The following is a 19,516-nucleotide window of genomic DNA, read 5'->3' on the forward strand; positions in this document are numbered from 1 at the left end:
ACTTAAAACTTTGAAATTAAAAGAGTAGAACAAGGATGATTCTTGAAAAACAGTTCTGCATCTTATGCTTACAAATGTTCAAACTGGAGAACAACCATGTATTTAGTCTCCATAGCACCAAAACATACTTGAAATAAATATGACTGCTCCAAATAGAAACATGTTCTATTAGGAATAGATGTGGCTGTATGGAAAAAAAATATTTTATAAAAGAAGTGATAATTAACCCATTCTTGGCCTAATCTCAATTCCTTCAATAATAAGGCCTTTCTTTAGAAATGCACAGTCGTCCACTTCATTCAAATTCATTTCTATGCAATCTTCTTCATTTTCAGTATAAAACTCGCCCAATTCTACCTCTAACCAGCCGTCATCTCTAAGCTTAGGGCGTTGAACAATAGATCGCACGGAACCAGTAGCATTCTCCGGGATATGCTGCCACAACCTATCCAGTAGCCTTCGATATTTCTCTGCAATTGATTCCTCAAAATCATCATCCAATTGCTCGGGCTTGGGCTTGGGCTCGGACACGTCCTCTGCATCAATGTGATTACGATGTTGAGGTCTGTCCTTCACCGGCACCAGAAATGCTAATCGTGTTTCCAATTTAACACCAAAAATTCCAACTGACACATTCACTGGTCGAAGATGAAACTCAGATTCATTTTTCAACTTGTAAACAAAGTAAGCTGCATAGGATGTCCGAGGTGACAGAACTCCAGCTCTTATTGTGCCCTGAATATCAAGACACCAATCATAGTCCAGCTTAGCCACCTCTGGGAACCTGATTTGACAATATGGGAAAACACAGACGTCATCCAAATGCATATATTTGTTCCCAAAAAAAGAATATTTCCTCTGTACCATTTTATGTGAAGGAATTTCAACACCATCTCCATTTTATCCTTAACACTTTTTCGTAAAAAAACATCCATATGAAAATAAGCACTTTGTCGTAAAAAAACATCCATATGAAAATAAGCATTAAAGTGACTTTAATCACTTGGACAATTTGCTAAACATAACAAAGTTTTTCCTTATTTTACAAACTACATGGATGGTTAAACGGTGACATGTAAACTGGAATGGAAGGTGCAAAATATTTAAAAACTACCCCAGAAGTTTTACTTAGTCATAATATTGAGCTCATGTATATTTTGATGATTGACAAAGCAGTGGAATACGTACATGGAACAGATTGATCAACATGTTCCTGCTGTTGGGTTTAATTGGTGTGAATGGAAAATGGAGGGACACAATCTTTGAGCAAAAGACACATATTGTTTTGGAAAAGGTGTGACTGTTCAGATAGTTGTGTCTGTTCAGAAAAAGACACAATGTTTTGAATGAACAGACATGACTCTTCCAAAGAATACATCTTTTAAGTGAACCATTGCCACCTTTCAGAAGAGACATCTGATGGCTATATAAACCTGCTTTCATCCACAGGTTTGATATGAATGAAAAATTTTCTGAAATAAAAAACTCTTCTTGTTTTCAAAACATTCTTTGTGATCAATCAAATCGTTGAGTGAGTTCAACGAATCCAATTATTTGAGGTACCACTATAGTTGGATTGAAAGCCATTTTATCCTGGGAGGAAGATTCCAAAACCTCGGGTACAGTGAGGGGAATTATTCCTTAAGGACACTCCGTGAAGTTGGGACTTGATTTATATTTCTGTTTCATCTTAATTTTTGAAAAAATAAAACAAACTTCTTAGAAAGATCACTTTGATCTTGTGTTGAGGGTGTTTTTGTACTTCATTGTGTTCTTGTTTTAAACTTGAACTAGTGTTGAAGTTGTCGTGCCTAAATACGGATTCTTGTACCCGAAAACACCATAAAATAACAATACCTGCATCCAGAGTCTAACTTGTATAAGGACTTTTTGAATAAAAAAGTAAAAGACCATGAAGTCTGTACAAAGTATATTCAATACAGGAGTCGAAAAATGTACAGACTCAAGCATCCAAGTAAGATGAGAGTCCTTGTCATGCAAGAGTTCTTACAGACTTGGACAAACCATATCCACATAAGGAGTCCACAAATATGCAGGCTCAAGAATCTAAGATGATGAGAGTTCTTTGTCACGACCCGAGCCGAGGCCCTGGCCGCGACGGATATCCCGAACCATGAAGGCCCGAGATACTCCTTATCCAAAACCGCTAGTGATATTGTCCGCTTTGGGCTCAGACCCTCACGACTTTAAAACGCGTTACTAGAGAGTAAGGTTTGCTTACTTATATACTTAGCATCGCGTCCTCGCTGAGGTTTGCCCTGCCTTACCGGAATTTGTGGCCCACATTGACAGGGCTGATTTGTGGTCCATATTGGCAGGGCTGACACAGGAGCGACTCTGATTCCATTCTTGTCACGACCCGAGCTGGGACCTGGCCGGGACGGGCATCCCAAACCACGAAGGCCCAAGGTACCCATTATTCTAACCCACTAGTGATATTGTCTGCTTTGGGCCTAGGCCCTCACGGCTTTAAAATGCGTCACTACTCTGATACCATTCTTGTCACGACTCGAGCTGGGACTTGGCCGGGACGGGCATCCCAAACCACGAAGGCCCAAGGTACCCATTATTCCAACCCACTAGTGATATTGTCTGCTTTGGGCCCAGGCCTTCACAGCTTTAAAACGCGTCACTACTCTGATACCATTCTTGTCACGACCCGAGCTAGGACCTGACCGGGACGGGCATCCCAAACCACGAAGGCCCAAGGTACCCATTATTCCAACCCACTAGTGATATTGTCTACTTTGGGCCCAGGCCCTCACGGCTTTAAAACGCGTCACTACTCCTTATCCTAAGTTGGGGTATTACATATTCTTGTCACGACCCGAGCTAAGGTCCTAGCCGCGACTGGCATCTCGAACCACAAAGGCCTGAGAGACCCCTTAGCCCAGCCCACTGGCCACTAGTGATATTGTCCGCTCTGGGCCCAGGCTCTCACGACTTTAAAACGCGTCACTAGAGAGTAAGACTTGCTTACTTACATACCCAACATCTCTCCTATGTTTTGCCAATGCGGAACTCCTTATCCTAAGTTAGGGTGTTACATCCTTGTCAAGTAAGATTTCTGATGGATTTATAGATTTCGATGATTGACAAAGTGATGAACCAGGAACATGACACATGTTTCTATTACCTGTCCTATCATGTAGAGTCTATAATTCTTTGTCATCCATATGGTTGAAACAGTTTTTGATGATGCCAAAAAGGGAAGATGAGGGTTGTTGTAAATTTTATAACCTAATTAACTAACCTGGCTCATTCAAATGTTCCATGCTTTAGCTTTCACAGGTGAAGATGTTTGTATTGAGCATGAGTTTCCTTTCAAGCATGAGCTTTAGTATTCACGGGTCAAGATATTGATATCAAAATGAAATGGACAAAGGCTTGAGTTTGTCATCATCAAAAAGGGGAATTTGTTAAGACTTGTGAAGTTTTGATGATTGACAAGAACAAGTAAGCATCGCTGGTTCATGAAAAACTGCTTCAAAAGAGTTCAACTTGCAAGAGGACTTTTTGTTGTTGATAAATTCATATGAGCAAAAATAAAGGAAAGAAAGCTGTTATTTCAGGAGTTAGTGTTTGACTATAACACTCAGGAAAAGAGTCCAAGAAGCATGAGAGTCCTTGTGGAGTTGAAAGTCTACTTGGTTGTGAAGATCAATAGAAGTTATAAATATTCAAGAACTTTTAAAACGAAATTGATGCGCATATATTGAGAGGAAAAAAGGTAGAACACGAGCATATAACCAAGAATAATATTTGCAACCTAATACAGTGAACCAGAACTAGATTGACGAACTTGTTTCATCCATGTGTCTACAGTCTTCAATTCTAGTTATTATGTATTAGGAAGTTTATTGAGTTGTAATTTTTCATGCTTTCTTAGTGCCAGTGTGTTATAAACAGGTTTAGAAGTTTCGTCTGTCAGTTGGGATAACTCAAAACTTGGGAGGTTAGTGTGTTTTTAGGAATAAGAGTTAATTCCTAGGGTTGCTGCAGTTTTATAATCTGATTTTCAAGTGAGGAACTTGAAGTGGGTTTCAACAGTTATTGAACATTAGGAATTAGAGTTTATAATTCCATAGCTTACAGAGTTTGTAATCTTTTATTGAGAGGCTTATCATCTTTAGTGTAGTTAGAGTTAAATCCTGTACAGGTACAGGTCGTGTTTTCCACATAAAATTATCATGTTCATTATTTACTGTATTGCTGTTGACCTCTGTTGAAACCATTAGGCAACCTGGTCCATCCGAAGGCAAAATATCACATAATAAGCTAATAATTCATAATATCTAAAAAAAGAAAAAAAAATAAAATATATATATATATATATATTTTCATAGATGCCGATGGAAGTGTAAATATACTACTTGAGGCTTACCCTTAGTACTGCTTGAGACGGTTAAACGGTAAGGGCTCTCTAGGTGTATTATTTTGTTGGTTAATGATACTTTACATGGTTACCAAAAGAAAATTAACTTGAGAAAATTATAGTCAAAAGAAAAAATTATTTAAACTACATCACAGCTTCACATAAAAATCCACCCGTAAAAAGAGAAGGCAAACCTGGAATCAGGTAATGAAATCCATTTCAAATATTTTGGTGTATCCCATGAAATATTAAGATTCCTTCCACCTAGAAAGTAACATTTCTTTCCACTCCATTTGTCCAGCGAGAAACACTGTTAGAAAGTAGAAACACATAAATAAGGATAATTTAGTAAAATTACACTGTAATTAATAAAAGTAAACGGAGGGAGCAATAATTACTAATGTTTCCCTATTGTTCATACCTTGCGACCTTCATTGATTAAGATGGGATTATGGCAGAGATAAACATAGAGTTCCTTCTTTGAAGCAAAATCAGGGATGGGATTCACTGATCCCGAAATGATGGACTCATAATCAGACGGCAGAAATTTCTCCCAAACAGAATCGGAATCAGCAGCGGATTGAAGTGATTTAGAGACGAGGGACACGCGGCAAACATCTACAGGGCTTGTTAAGGCCAAGATCTTCCCAGTACAATCATACGGTAACAATGAAAACACACAATTCCAATTCACTGCAAAACAAACATAAACAAATGTTCTTTAAAATACCATGTGTAAGGTAAGTATTGAATTAAAAGAGTCAGTAAATAAAGAAAATCATACAACATGTTAAATTATATTAGCGGATTACTTTTATGGTCTCATATTAGTTGTTCATTTTATTATATATAATTATCTTATATTAGTTGATCACTTTATTAAATTAAAAATTTATATCTATATATATTATTATTATTAATAGGAGAGGATAAAGCCTCCATGTTAAGCCAAGTGGCATCCTATTAATAAGCCATTTGACATCTTAACCCTATAAATCAGTTAGTTTAGTTGTTAGTTATTATACAACAACTGTAAATCCAAGTGTCTTATTTAAATTAGCCAATAGAATTTTAAATTCCATTAGGACATCAAAAACTGTCGCTACAATAAATATTTTAATATTTTATTCTATTGATTTGAATTTACCCCATTATTATTAAAAGGATAAATGATATGGTTTTTTAAATTGTGGACTTCAAAAGTCATATAAACTCTAGGAGAAAAAAAAACCTCCTATCTCCATTTCGAAATTGCTCATTGTAGTTTTGCTCTCTCTTTTTATAGGAAAAATCACTTTGAAAAGCAATAAGTTTTCTTTGATAATTGCAGATTATTGGAATCATTGATGGCCAAATGATGACCATATCGACTAACCATATATTTTTATATTGCTTGCATTATACGAATGGAATGATAGTTGTACAAGTAATGATCACAATGAAGAATCAACGATGCTAATGACAGATTGAGTAAGAAGATGACCCTATTTATGGTTGTACGCACAAAATTTAACTTTTTTCAAATATATAGATATTAGGTTCTTTGCTCTTCCTTTTTCATATTTATTTAACTTGTGATTGAAAGTTGAATTGACTTTTAGTATATCCATATCAATATGGTAGATTGGTACAACAAACAGAATGACCGACAACAAAAAAAAGTTTCATCCAATTTTGTGTGTTATATGTCGTGTTCAAAATACTCGGTGGATTTTTTACCATTCAATAATCATATTTGTTGATTTCATCCTCATCTGAATTAGAACGTTTATAAGTGGAAGTTAGATCTCATTTGATTTCATTAAGATTGAGGCATCTTGATTACACATCTCAGCATGTCGAATAATGGTTGTTGTTTTGGGTTCTATATATGTGTGTTGAATGGAAAATGAAGAAATCAAGTGGAAGGGAAAAGTTGAGTTTACACCAAAATGAAATGTGTACTCAAAATTGGAAAATTTACTCTTTCTCCCACATTGGTGGAAGAAGAGAATTTTAAAGTGTTTATATTGTGAAACACACTTCCACATGGATAAGTGAGGCAAGAAAATAGAGATTCCTTGCGCCATTGTTGTCGCTTGGCTCTGCCTTGGATTTGTCAAATGATCGATCGATGAGATCTATCTTTTTGGACAAACTTTATTTGAATTCCGAACAATGCCAAGAGAAAACACAGTAAATATTTTCTGTGTTTAATCCTCCATTTACGTATGTATATATGCATGCAGTAACAGTGACGCAGGAACTGATGCTACTGTTTTACGTGAACAGTGACGCAGAACAGTTGCACTGCTTCGAAAATGTTGCATTGCTTCAGAACTGATGCACTGTTTTCTGCTTTTTAACTGAACTGATGCACTGGTTGAACAAACAGATGCAACCATTTAGCAAAAGACACACTGATTCATGGAAAGATATGATTGTTCATGCAATCTTTGATGAACAGACATGAACTTACAACAAAGGGCAACCTTTGGAGTGAACCATTGCCTCCCTTCTAAAGAGGCATCTTGTGGCTATAAATAACCTGGTTTTCATCCACAGGTTTGAGATAGAAATTACAGAAATTTCATATCATAAACTCTTCTTCTTCTCTTGAAAAAACTATTTTGTGTGATCATTAAATCGTTCAGTGCGTTCGTAGAATCCGCCTATTTGAGGTACCGCTATAGTCGGATTGAAGGCCATTTTATCCTAGGAGAAAAAATTCCACAACCTCGGGTACAGTGAGGGAAATTATTTTCATAAGGAAACTTCGTGAATTCGGACGACTTGGCCTTATTCATTTCTACTTCATCTATTATTTCTGGAAAAATAAATACACCTCTTGGAAAGATCATTTTGATTTTGTGTTGAGGGTATTGATATACTTCATTGTGTTCTTGTTTATAAACTTGAACTAGATAAAGTTGTTGTTCTGCTATACAGATTCTGCATACCCAAATATATTGTGGAAATAACAATCTTAAGGAAATAATGTTTACAGAATCTGTATTACTTGTTTTTGGAGATTAAAGCTTAAGCTTTCTACTCTGCTTGAATTTAACTAGTGATTAGAAGACATAAAATCTTCATCACAAGTTAAGGTTCACTCGGTTGACGATTCGAAGTAATAAAAACTTCATCGTTAACTAGAAACAAGAAGAAGAGTTTCAAGTTATTTAACTTTATAAATAGTATTCTGAAAAAATACTAAGTTTTCTGTCTTGTGGTGACAGGAAAAATGACAACTGAAAGTCAAACGCATGATGTGGCCATGACTGTGGGGGCAAACAATATTGCTTCATCAAGCCGCACAAATGGTCCGCCAACGATGGCACCGTCGGAGAAGTCCGAAATATTTTCGGGCATTGACTTCAAGCGGTGGCAGCAAAAGATGTTCTTTTACCTCACCACTTTATGTCTACAACGGTTCACTAGCGAAGACGCTCTTGAGGTGCCCGAGGGAACCTCGAACAAAGACCGTTTCATTTTTGTAGAAGCTTGAAAACATTCGGACTTCCTTTGCAGGAACTATATTCTGAGTGGTCTCCAAGAAGACCTCTACAATGTATATAGTGGAACCAAGATATCAAAGGAACTATGGGGGACACTTGAACGAAAATATAAAACAGAGGATGCGGGAATTAAGAAATTCCTTGTTGCACGGTTCCTGGATTTCAAACTGATAGATAGCAAATTTGTTGACTCTCAAGTACATGAGTTGCAAGTCATCATACATGATCTCCTAGCAGAAGGTTTAATTGTGAATGATACTTTCCAAGTAGCAGCGATAGTTGAGAAGCTACCACCGTTGTGGAAAGACTTCAAAAAATACTTAAAGCATAAATGCAAGGAGATGACCGTTGAAGATCTTATCGTCTGACTCCGTATTGAAGAGGACAATAAAGCTGTCGAAAGAAGGTCAAAGGGAAATTCTACAATTAATGAAGCACATATTGTAAAAGATGGTCGAAACAATTCTAATAAGAGAAAGAAAGCTGAACAAGGAAGCAATCAACCCAAGAAGAAATTCAAGGAAAAATGCTTCAACTGTAGTAAGATTGGCCACAAGTCCACGGATTGTCGAGCCCCGAAGAAAGGCAAGAAAAGGAACCAAGCGAATATGATTGAGTCCAACAAAGAATATGATGATCTGTGTGCTATGTTCATGGAATGCAACTTGGTGGGGAATCCACGTGAATGGTGGATGGATTCGGGTGCCACACGCCATGTTTGCGTCAACAAAGAGTTGTTCTCGTCATTTGCTCCGGCTCAAGCAGAAGAAATGCTCTACATGGCCAACTCCGCTACTGCTAAGGTGGAGGGAACAAGAAAAATTTGCTTAAAGATGACTTCCGGCAAGGTCTTAACACTAAGCAATGTGTTATATGTTCCAGAGTTACGTAGGAATTTAATTTCTGTTTCATTTCTAGATAAGAACAGATTCAAATGTGTAATTGTTTCTAGAAAAATTGTAATTAGCAAAAGAGAAATGTATGTAGGGAAATGCTATCTGACCGAAGGCCTTTATAAGATGAATGTAATGACTGTTGAAATAAATAAAAGTCCAAATTCTTCTTATTTGCTTGAGTCTTATGATTTATGGCATGAACGTTTAGGCCATGTTAATTACAAAACATTACGAAAACTGATTAACTTAGAAGTTTTGCCAAACTTTGAGTGCAATAAATCTAAGTGTCAAACGTGTGTGGAATCGAAGTATGCGAAGCATCCTTATAAGTCCGTTGAAAGGAATTTCAATCCCTTAGACTTAATATACACTGACATTTGTGATATAAAGTCAATACCGTCACGTGGTGGGAAAAAGTATTTCATAACTTTTATTGACGATTGCACTAGATATTGTTATGTCTACTTGCTAAGTAGTAAGGATGAAGCAATAGATACGTTTAGGCAATATAAAACTGAAGTTGAAAATTAGTTAGACAAAAAGATCAAAATGATAAGAAGTGATAGGGACGGAGAATATGAATCTCCCTTTGCGCAAATATGTGTAGAGAATGGAATAATCCATCAAACTACGGCCCCATATTCACCTCAATCTAATGAAATTGCAGAAAGAAAAAATTGAACTTCGAAGAAAATGATGAATGTCTTACTTATAAGTTCTGATTTACCGCAAAACTTATGGGGGGAGGCTATCCGTACGGCCAATCGTATACTCAACAGAGTTTTCCATAGTAAGACACAATCAATTTCTTACGAAAAATGGAAAGGAAGGAAACCTAACTTGAAATATTTTAAAGTGTGGGGGTTTCTAGCGAAGGTTCAAGTTCCTATACCTAAAAGGGTTAAGATATGACCTAAAAAGGTGGACTGCGTGTTCTTAGGATATGCTAAAAGTAGTAAAGCATGTCGATTTTTGGTTCATAAATCCGAACATCCGGATATTAGTGAAAATACGGTAATTGAATCAGACAATGCTGAATTCTTTGAAAATATTTACCCGTATAAACTTAGACATGAACAGTCTAGTGGAGGATCTAAACGACCTCGAGATGAACCAAATGAGAATGTACATAATAAAGAAAATCCAATACGTAGTACACGTCAAAAAACGTCAAATTCGTTTGGATCGGATTTTGTAACATTTCTTTTAGAAAATGACCCTCAAACGTTTAAAGAAGCAATGTTGTCGTCAGACTCATCCTTTTGGAAAGAGGCAGTCAATAGTGAGATAGATTCAGTCTTAAGCAACCACACATGGGAATTGGTTGACCTTTCTCCCAGAAATAAACCTTTGGGTTCTAAATGAATCTTTAAAAGGAAAATAAAGGCGGATGGTACTATTGACAAATACAAAGCAAGACTTGTAATAAAAGGCTTCAAACAGAAGGAAGGCCTTGATTACTTTGATACATACTCGCAAGTAATAAGGATAACCTCGATTCGAATGTTAATTGCCTTGATGGCAGTATATGATCTTCAAATCCATCAAATGAATGTAAAAACCGCATTCCTAAATGGAGATTTGGAGGAAGAAATATACATGGAACAACCTGAGGGTTTTGTGGTTCCAGGAAAGGAAAACAAGGTGTATAAACTTATCAAGTCGTTATATGGACTAAAGCAAGCACCAAAACAATGGCATGCGAAGTTTGACCAAACCATGTTGGCAAACGGATTCAAAATAAATGAATGGGATAAATGTGTTTATATTAAAGACACTCCAAACCACCAAGTCATTGTATGTTTATATGTGGATGATATGTTGATTATCAGTAGAGACATTTTTGACATAAATGCAACAAAACAAATGCTCGAGAGCAAGTTTGATATGAAGGACCTTGGAGTTGCAAATGTGATCTTAGGTATAAAAATCCATCAAACTCCATAAGGGTTGGCATTGTCACAGTCTCATTATATCAAAAAGGTACTTGACAAGTTCAAGTATATGGAATTCGGTATTGCCAAGACTCCATTGGATGCGAGTTTTGCACTTCGAAAGAATGAAGATGAAAGTGACTCACAATTGGAGTACGCAAGAGTATTGGGATGTTTAATGTATATAATGAACTGTACACGACCAGACATAGCATGCACTATCAGTAAATTGAGTCGGTACACGAGTAATCCCAACAAAACTCATTGGGTGGCAATGAAAAGAGTTTTGGGGTATCTTAAATACACTCAAAATTATGCTTTGCATTATAATAAATATCTTGCGGTACTTGAAGGATATAGTGATGCAAATTGGATCACCGGATCGAACGAAGTAAAATCTACCAGTGGAGAAGCAGTCTCTTGAAAATCATCCAAACAGACGTGTATTGCTCGCTCTACAATGGAATCTGAATTTATCGCATTAGATAAAGCCGGTGAAGAAGCAGAATGACTCCGGAATTTCTTAGGAGATGTTCTGTATTGGCCCAAGCCAGTGGCACCAGTATGTATACACTGTGATAGCCAAGCGACAATAGATAGGGCAGGGACCATGATGTACAACGGTAAATCTCATCATATAAGACGAAAATATAATACCGTTAAAGAACTTCTCTCTAGTGGAATTATCACTGTAGACTATGTAAAGTCAAAGGATAATGTGTTGGATCCACTTACAAAAGGCCTATCTTGAGAAGGAGTAGAAAGGACATCTAAGGGAATGGGTTTAAGGCCTAGGACAAGTCAGCATGGTGGTAACTCTACCTGGCAGACTGGAGATCCCAAGAGCTAGGTTCACGGAGATCAAACAAAGTTGTGTCTGATAGGTTCAACATTGTCAATTACCCAACCCATTCTCATGATGTAGACAATGTATAGTAAACTAGGATAAGACTTAAGGTGAAAAGTCTTTTAATGATTATCTAAATTAGGCAGATTTGACCAAATAGTTTAATCTACAGGATTGAACGTTTAGAAATCACCTATGCGAGAGCGAAGTGGAAGCCGCTTCAAAGAGAATGTTAGTAAAGCTCATTCTCTAAGCTCTCATGAAATCGGGACATGTTCATGGATAAAAAGAACAAAATCGTAAGAACCATAAATGGTAAAAGGTTGGTTGTGTGATATGTGTTGTCTGGGTGTACATTAAAGATCGATGGTTCAAAGATATCAAATCTACCGATTGACCGAGTGAATCCAATGCATGTTCACTACGGAAAGTTCAAAAGGAAACTCACTTATCCAGATGCAATCAGTCTTTGCTTGATGATCACATACTTGTCCGTAAAATTTTTATGAAAAATAGCCATTCTCATTCATGTGGAGGATTGTTGGGTTCTATATGTGTGTTGAATGGAAAATAGAGAAATCAAGTGGAAGAGAAAAATTGAGTTTACACCAAAATGGAAAGTGTACTCAAACTTGGAAAGTTTACTTTTTATCCCATATTGGTGGAAGAAGAGAACTTTAAAGTGTTTATATTGTGAAACACACTTCCACATGAATAAGTGAGGCAAGAAAATAGAAATGCCTCGCGTCATCATTGTCGCTCGCTCAGCTCGGCCTCGGCTTCGAATTTGGATTTGGATTTGGATTTGTCAAATGATCGATCGATGAGATCTATCTTTTTGGACAAACTTTATTTGAATTCTGAACAATGCCAAGAGAAAACACAGTAAATATTTTCTGTGTTTAATCCTCCATTTACGTATGTATATATGCATGCAGTAACAGTGACGCAGGAACTGATGCTACTGTTTTACGTGAACAGTGACGCAGAACAGTTGCACTGCTTCGGAAATGTTGCATTACTTCAGAACTGATGCACTGTTTTCTGCTTTTTAACCGAACTGATGCATTGGTTGAACAAACAGATGCAACCATTCAGTAAAAGACACACTGATTCATGGAAAGATATGACTGTTCAGGAAAGGATGCAATCTTTGATGAACAAACATGAACTTACAGCAAAGGTGCAACCTTTGGAGTGAACCATTGCCTCATTTCTAAAGAGGCATCTTGTGGCTATAAATAACCTGATTTTCATCCACAGGTTTGAGATAGAAATTTCAGATTATAAACTCTTCTTCTTCTCTTGAAAAAACTATTGCTGTGATCATTAAATCGTTCAGTGCATTCATAGAATCCGCCTATTTGAGGTACTGCTATAGTCGGATTGAAGGCCATTTTATCCTAGGAGAAAAAATTCCACAACCTCGGGTACAGTGAGGGGAATTATTTCCTTAAGGAAACTCCGTGAATTCGGATGACTTGGCCTTATTCATTTCTACTTCATTTATTATTTTTGGAAAAATAAATACACCTCTTGAAAAGATCATTTTGATCTTGTGTTGAGGGTATTGATATACTTCATTGTGTTCTTGTTTGTAAACTTGAACTAGATAAAGTTTTTGTTCTGCTATACAGATTCTGCATACCCAAATATATTGTGGAAATAACATGTTGTGGGTATTATCATGTAGTATATTGTAGCCTCATAGCAGCAGTAAATATGCATCTGTGAAGAGTTTTTTTCAATATTAAAAAATATATATTTTTCAAATTCCCCTGAAAGAAATATTATAGAACAATTGCATTTGGTCTTATATTAGAGGGTTCATCAACATAGCAGTAGTATACATGCATCTGTGAAGAGATTTTAGCAATATTAATATCTGAGTATGTTATGATTAATTTCAATGGATATCAAACTCTCAAAAAATTAGTGAAAATAGAAGTCAATATTTTTTTATGCAGTGACACACAAAAAATGTCACATTTGTAGTGCTTTTCTGAGCATTGTCTCATCCAAAGATATATTTTATTACGTATTTGCTTAGAAAATCCGTAAGAAATAAGAATGGATCTTTGTTCATTAATCACGTTAATATGTTGGTTTTCATAGATACTATCCATTTGTGGTGAAATCTAAAAACATTTTGCTTTCAAAGAGGATAAAGATTTTATTTGAAAATGCCCTCTTTTGAAATAACAATATATCCTTTGATGAGATATAATGAAGTTACAGTAGTTTTAAGTTAATGATTATATCTGCTTCATAGTGTCAAAGTGTATTGATATGTGGCTAACTTAATATTGTAGTGTTGAGAATGCCATGTGAATTTTGGCTCGATTGGTGAATGTTCCCTTCGTAATAGCATATGATATGACAACTTTGTTATAGTTTTATCCTGTCACCTTGGTAGATGTATGAAACATCTCTCATTCTAATAATCTTTCAACAAAATCAATCTTATACATTGTTTTATTGGTGCAAGAAATATTTCTTTCATTAAGTTTCAATGATATCTTACTGCCTTTTGAAGGCATCTTATTACACATCTTTGCCTGAAAAATATCGAATCTCTATTTTGCTTTGTGGTAATCATTGTTATATTTCTTTGCCCTTTTTTGTTTGTTTTCTCTAACCATTGTCAATATATTTTGAACTCATGTGCTAACTTTAAATAATATAATAGTTCATTCATTTTAGGTATATATGTCTCGACTTATTATAGAGCTTCTCAAGGAAGTTACTAATTCGAGTGAAAGGCTTAAATCTTAGAGTTTTAATTAGATGTATGTCCAAAATATTACTTTCGTGTAATATTATTTTGCACTTCTCTCTTGATTTCATGATGAATAATCTCTCTAAACTTTCGCACTATCAATTTTCACAGTATTTTTCAATTAGGTAGCATGTAAAATACACAGTAAAATTTTTTTATCCTCCATTGACCCTTATCTTCACCTAGAAATACTAGCAGATGTTTGTAATGTAATAAGTCATGTAGTATTTGAGGGTTTCTGAATTGTTATTCAATACTTTTGGCAAATACTTGATTTTGTAGAAGCAAATTCAATTCAAACATCTTTCATGGACATCGGATGAAAACTGCAATAGCAATATGTGAGGAAATTTGCTTCCTTTGCACGAGAATAATAAGATACACCAATCAATTGAAGATATTAGATGTCTTATTTGATCAAATTATCAAGTACGCTATGTTATTTTTTCAATGATCTTTATGGATTATAATTACTTTCTAATGCTAAAGTATGAGCTTGAACTGTCAGAGAGAATGATTGTGAGTATTTATGGAGATGAATACTGTTCTTGATAGAATGGTCGTGTTTAAAGTGGTAGTTAATCTCTTCAATGTTGAGGCGGTTGCTGATGTTTATATAGATAGCAATGATGAGGATATTATAATGCAATTATATTTCTCCATTCAAAGGTACATTAAATGTCTGTTGTTTTAATTTCATATCTTGTAGCATATGGATATTGTTGTTTGCCAATTCATCAAGGGAGATAAATATTTCATGGTAATTTCGACCCTCTCTTTTAAATGTTTTAAGTTAATTTCTTCAATTATTATTTTATTTGTCTTTACGAAAAATCTCATGACCACAATGCTTGGGCGCATATAAAGAGCGCACTATTCATTTTCACAAACTTTCTATTTTCATTTTATAGGATTTCACGGTTGATAATGGCATGATCTCTCCTTCTTCCAAAGAGACCTTGGCAAGAAAAGTAGATTTGGATTTGGATACATATCATATGTGAAGGAAGTTGATAATGATCTCAATTCACTACTCTCAAGTATCAAGGTCGAGAAAGTGGTTAAAAAATGAGGAAAATGTAGAAAATACTTGCTCAAATATTAACTCAATTTCTATTTTATTTCTAGCGCCGATAAATCATTTAACATTTGGTGTCCAAAGATGCCCGTTTCATATGGTGTCTACAACCATTATGATCTTATGTGTAAATTTGCGTTCTTATTAATTAGTTTCAACTTTAAAAAGGTTATGTGGTTGTGGGAAATCCTTTATGACACCATCCATTAGAAAGTGAAATCATAAAATACATTATGCTCTAACTAGCTCACAAACATTGCAGTGACTTGGTGAGAAGGTGTATATCTAAATTTTCCTCCTTAGGAGGAAAACTCTTAATACAAAAGGTTTGTTGTTCCTTATACAACTTAGAGTGAAAAATGCACTCCAAGTGTGAACTATAACTTTTGGATAGCAGACACCTGTGACGATATATGGTATTGTGTCTTTAGAAAATATGAATTTCTATTTGTCAACACCATCAACACATTCTGTCTTCTATGCTTTCTCTTAAAAAATTATTTTGTTAATGATTCTTTATATCATGTTTAGATAATTTTTTCTTACTTCTTTTAAATACTGTGTCGGAATAATTGATGACAATTTAAAGGTGACATTTTAAGTAGTATCAATTATAATTTATTACTTCTGTATTTCCTGTGGTTTGTTAGGCATGTCTGGAAAAAAAACTATTCTCAATATTTTGATTACAAGGTACTAACATATATTGAGAGTGAATAGAGCATGACTTTTAAAAAGAATGTGTTTTCATATATTTAGGTTACATGTAATTAGAACATAAGCGAAAAAAAATGTAAATTTAAAGATAAAAGAAGCTCATATAGATTATAACAAGACAGTCTAAGTTGATGTTTAGACGGACTTAAAACTTCTGTACTTATTTTATGGTTATCCAATTATTTTTATCTTTTTAGCTTAAAAATAAATTCTTATAAGCACTTTTTAATTTTGCACAAAGACTTTAAAGTGCTTAAAAATTATTTTGAAACTTAAAAGCACTTAAAATAAGTCAATTCAAATGGGTCTTAAGTTATGATATACAATACGCGCATCGCGCGTGAGTACTATACTAGTATTATCTTTATAATTAATTATTTTTAAAATTGTTCATACTTATTTGTAAAGTTCTCAAAGAAGTTTTTACCAGGTAAATTAATAAAATTATCTTGTTATTTATAATTATTTAATATATGTGTGAGAAAAATAATCAACTAATATAAAGCAGAGGGAGTGGTATATTTTAAAACACAAAGTGCAAATCCAAGGATATTTAAGGCAAACAATACTAAAATGAGCGAAGCAAGTGAAGAGATGGATATTTGGCCACCGGTAAGAGAAATCACGATTTCAAATCATTTAAGATAAAGTTGAAGTTTTGTTTGAATATACAATTTAAACTTTTGAAATTGTATATTTTCTCATAAGTATAGAAATTCTATTAGTTGAAAAACTATTAAAATTGTTTCAATTTTTAAATGGTATAAAAGTTCATAACAAAAGTTTAATACACTATCACAAATCTATTCTAAAAAGAGATACAATATTTAATATAAGTTTCTCACATAGTACGAACAATCTTCTTACGTTGAACATGCATATAATAATATCAAATATAACTTTGCTTATATGTGAAATAAATGGTTGGTAGATACGAAATGACGTTTTTTTTTTCTACAAAATATAAATTTGTGGGTATATTTGAAAATTTTCAAATCAAACTTTTTGGAGAACTTAAAATTTTTTTTTTGTGGTTTTAAATCATGAGATGAAATCGCATGTCCAAATGCAAATTTCATCTCATGATTTCAAGTAATATGAAATTTCATGTCGAAGTGTCTACCAAGTAAAATGAGATGGAATGAAATTCATAATGTTTTCAATTTACTTTTTTTATTCCTATTGTCTGAAATTATGTATAATCCTAATTCTAAATGAAATGTAATGATGTAGACATTCGTATCACATGTAAATACAATATCTATTTAGGTAGGCTATTAAGGATATCTTAACGTGTCAAAAGTTGAATTTTAAAATTTTCATTAGATACTCCTGAAATTTCTTTGTACATTCGTTCTAGATTTTCATCCCGTCAATTCTCCCACAAAAGTAAATTTTCATTTCCACATAAAAATCATTTTTTTCTCGAATACGTTTACCTACTTCACTAAATATGAATAGTAAAGAAAGCTTATCTATACATTCTCGTGATGATCATGTCGATACACGAGGGCAAAGTCAGGTAGGTGCAAAGGGTTAATTTGAATTCAATGTATAATTTATTTTATGTATATATCATATAAGATGTAAACATAAGGCTTAAGCATAAACATTCATGCTATCTACATAAACTAAATGGATATCGGAATCTTAAAATGATGATCTTACTAGAAGATATTACAAAGCTCATACCTGAAAGGTCAGACATTATCACACATAGAGGAGCCAAAGCGTTAACTGAAAATTAGTTTTGTCTCCTTGCCCTAGACTTATGTTTTCGTAGGCGCCGCCAGTGATGGGATTATTCAGAGAATATGTGATAACCCTAACGAGTGGAGGAAAGACTAATTTATAGAGATTGAGATTTAATCCTGTACGTCCATCAAGTAATCGATTTGGCAGACAAGATTTGTTCCTCATTACACATCAATTATGGATTTTACATTAATTGGGTCACGCATAAAATAATAAGAAATCTATTATTCTCCCATTTGGATTAATGACCAAATAACACTAATATTTAATGACATATATTCACTAATTGCACAAAAAACACACATTTTTTATAATACCCATCATATATACCATAATATGACCAAAAAACTAAGGCAATGACGGTTATACATAATTTTGCGCTACATATTCTTTTCCATATACTACAAATTAGCAACATATCATACAAGATTTACAAACTATAAAACATTTAATTTACTGTGCCCAATAATGTCTCATTAAGATTTATCCTATAATATCTCAAACACGATAATGTACACACCCTTTATTAGAAGTAGAAATCCATTAATTGAACTCAAAAGGGCCAAAACATAATAAGCACATCAATCATAAGTACAAGTATATGTACTTATTGTTTATGTCTTTGGTTGCAAACTTGCATTAATAGATCAACAATCATGAGATCATTTTAATTGACACCCTTTATTTCTGAATGACAAAGCACTTTAATTTCCTAAGTTTGGCACCGTTAGACTTTAGAGTGTAGGTCATTCTTAGAAAATAACAGTAATACAGAATAACCATCAAAGGGACTAACGATTTTTGTACAAATAGGTGAATGGTTTTCAGCAATTTATACTTTATGTCCAATTTATTTCACACAGTAACAGGGTTAATAACATGTTAGAATGATGATAAGCATAGATCGGATGCTGAATCATAAATACTTTTTTCGTCGTCGTGATGATTTTCCAGTTATTGGCTCCTCCCACACTGGATTTGCTACCTCACAACCAGTGTCATCATAGCAGGGGGCAATGCAACCACTTCTCATATCATATATTCTCCAACCATCAATGAGACGATGAGTGAAATAGACACAGTTGTTTCTGCAGCCAATTTGACTTGCGGGCACTGAGATACAACAATTAATCCCCGCAAATAAGGTTCTATCTCCGAGGTTGTCCAGCTTTAACCATGAAAGATCTTCAATCTGCAGCTTGAACACTTCCACTTTGTCCACCGTCCTGTTTGATCCTTCTGATATCAGGAATATGAGCAAGATTTCCCCGTCAGACTCAAGAAAGTACTCTATGAAATGCTTTGAGTAGTTTGACGGAATGGCTTGTTTTCTACTTAATCGCGTGACTTGAAACTGATATTCCTGACTCTCTTGTATTACTGCAAGGGTCCCCTGCAAGGTTAGTGCATAAAACTTCCTGTCAAAGAAGATGGCATTACTGAATTGTATGAGTTGCCCCTTAGGATCATTCGGATCAATAAGGCCATTTTGATTGCATTCTTGGTTCATCCATTTTTGGTTTTGTCCTAAGTGATAAACCACAAATTTCGGAAAACAACAACAGCTCCAACTATAAATGGAATAGGGAAATGAAAATGGTTTTTTGCGATCAGAGG

At 34.5% G+C, this 19,516-nt stretch overlaps 1 protein-coding gene across 2 annotated transcripts; it reads right to left on the minus strand.

The window, feature by feature from the left end:
- Positions 1–17,971, minus strand: LOC107840147 (F-box protein At2g02240). 2 transcript variants are annotated; one of them, XM_016683894.2, is made up of 4 exons: positions 17,837–17,971; positions 4,818–5,089; positions 4,591–4,706; positions 1–784 (listed from the first exon to the last, which is right to left on the minus strand). In XM_016683894.2, the coding sequence occupies exons 1-4, from the start codon at positions 17,850–17,852 to the stop codon at positions 223–225; spliced, it is 966 nt and encodes a 321-aa protein (XP_016539380.2). In that variant the 5' UTR covers positions 17,853–17,971; the 3' UTR covers positions 1–222. The 2 variants fall into 2 exon arrangements, with proteins under 2 accessions (XP_016539380.2, XP_016539381.2); XM_016683895.2 differs by lacking the exon at positions 17,837–17,971 and adding an exon at positions 5,209–5,274.
- Positions 17,972–19,516: the final 1,545 nt, after the last annotated feature.

The sequence above is a fragment of the Capsicum annuum genome, chromosome 8 (genome assembly GCF_002878395.1).
Source record: "Capsicum annuum cultivar UCD-10X-F1 chromosome 8, UCD10Xv1.1, whole genome shotgun sequence".
Lineage (NCBI taxonomy): Eukaryota > Viridiplantae > Streptophyta > Magnoliopsida > Solanales > Solanaceae > Capsicum > Capsicum annuum.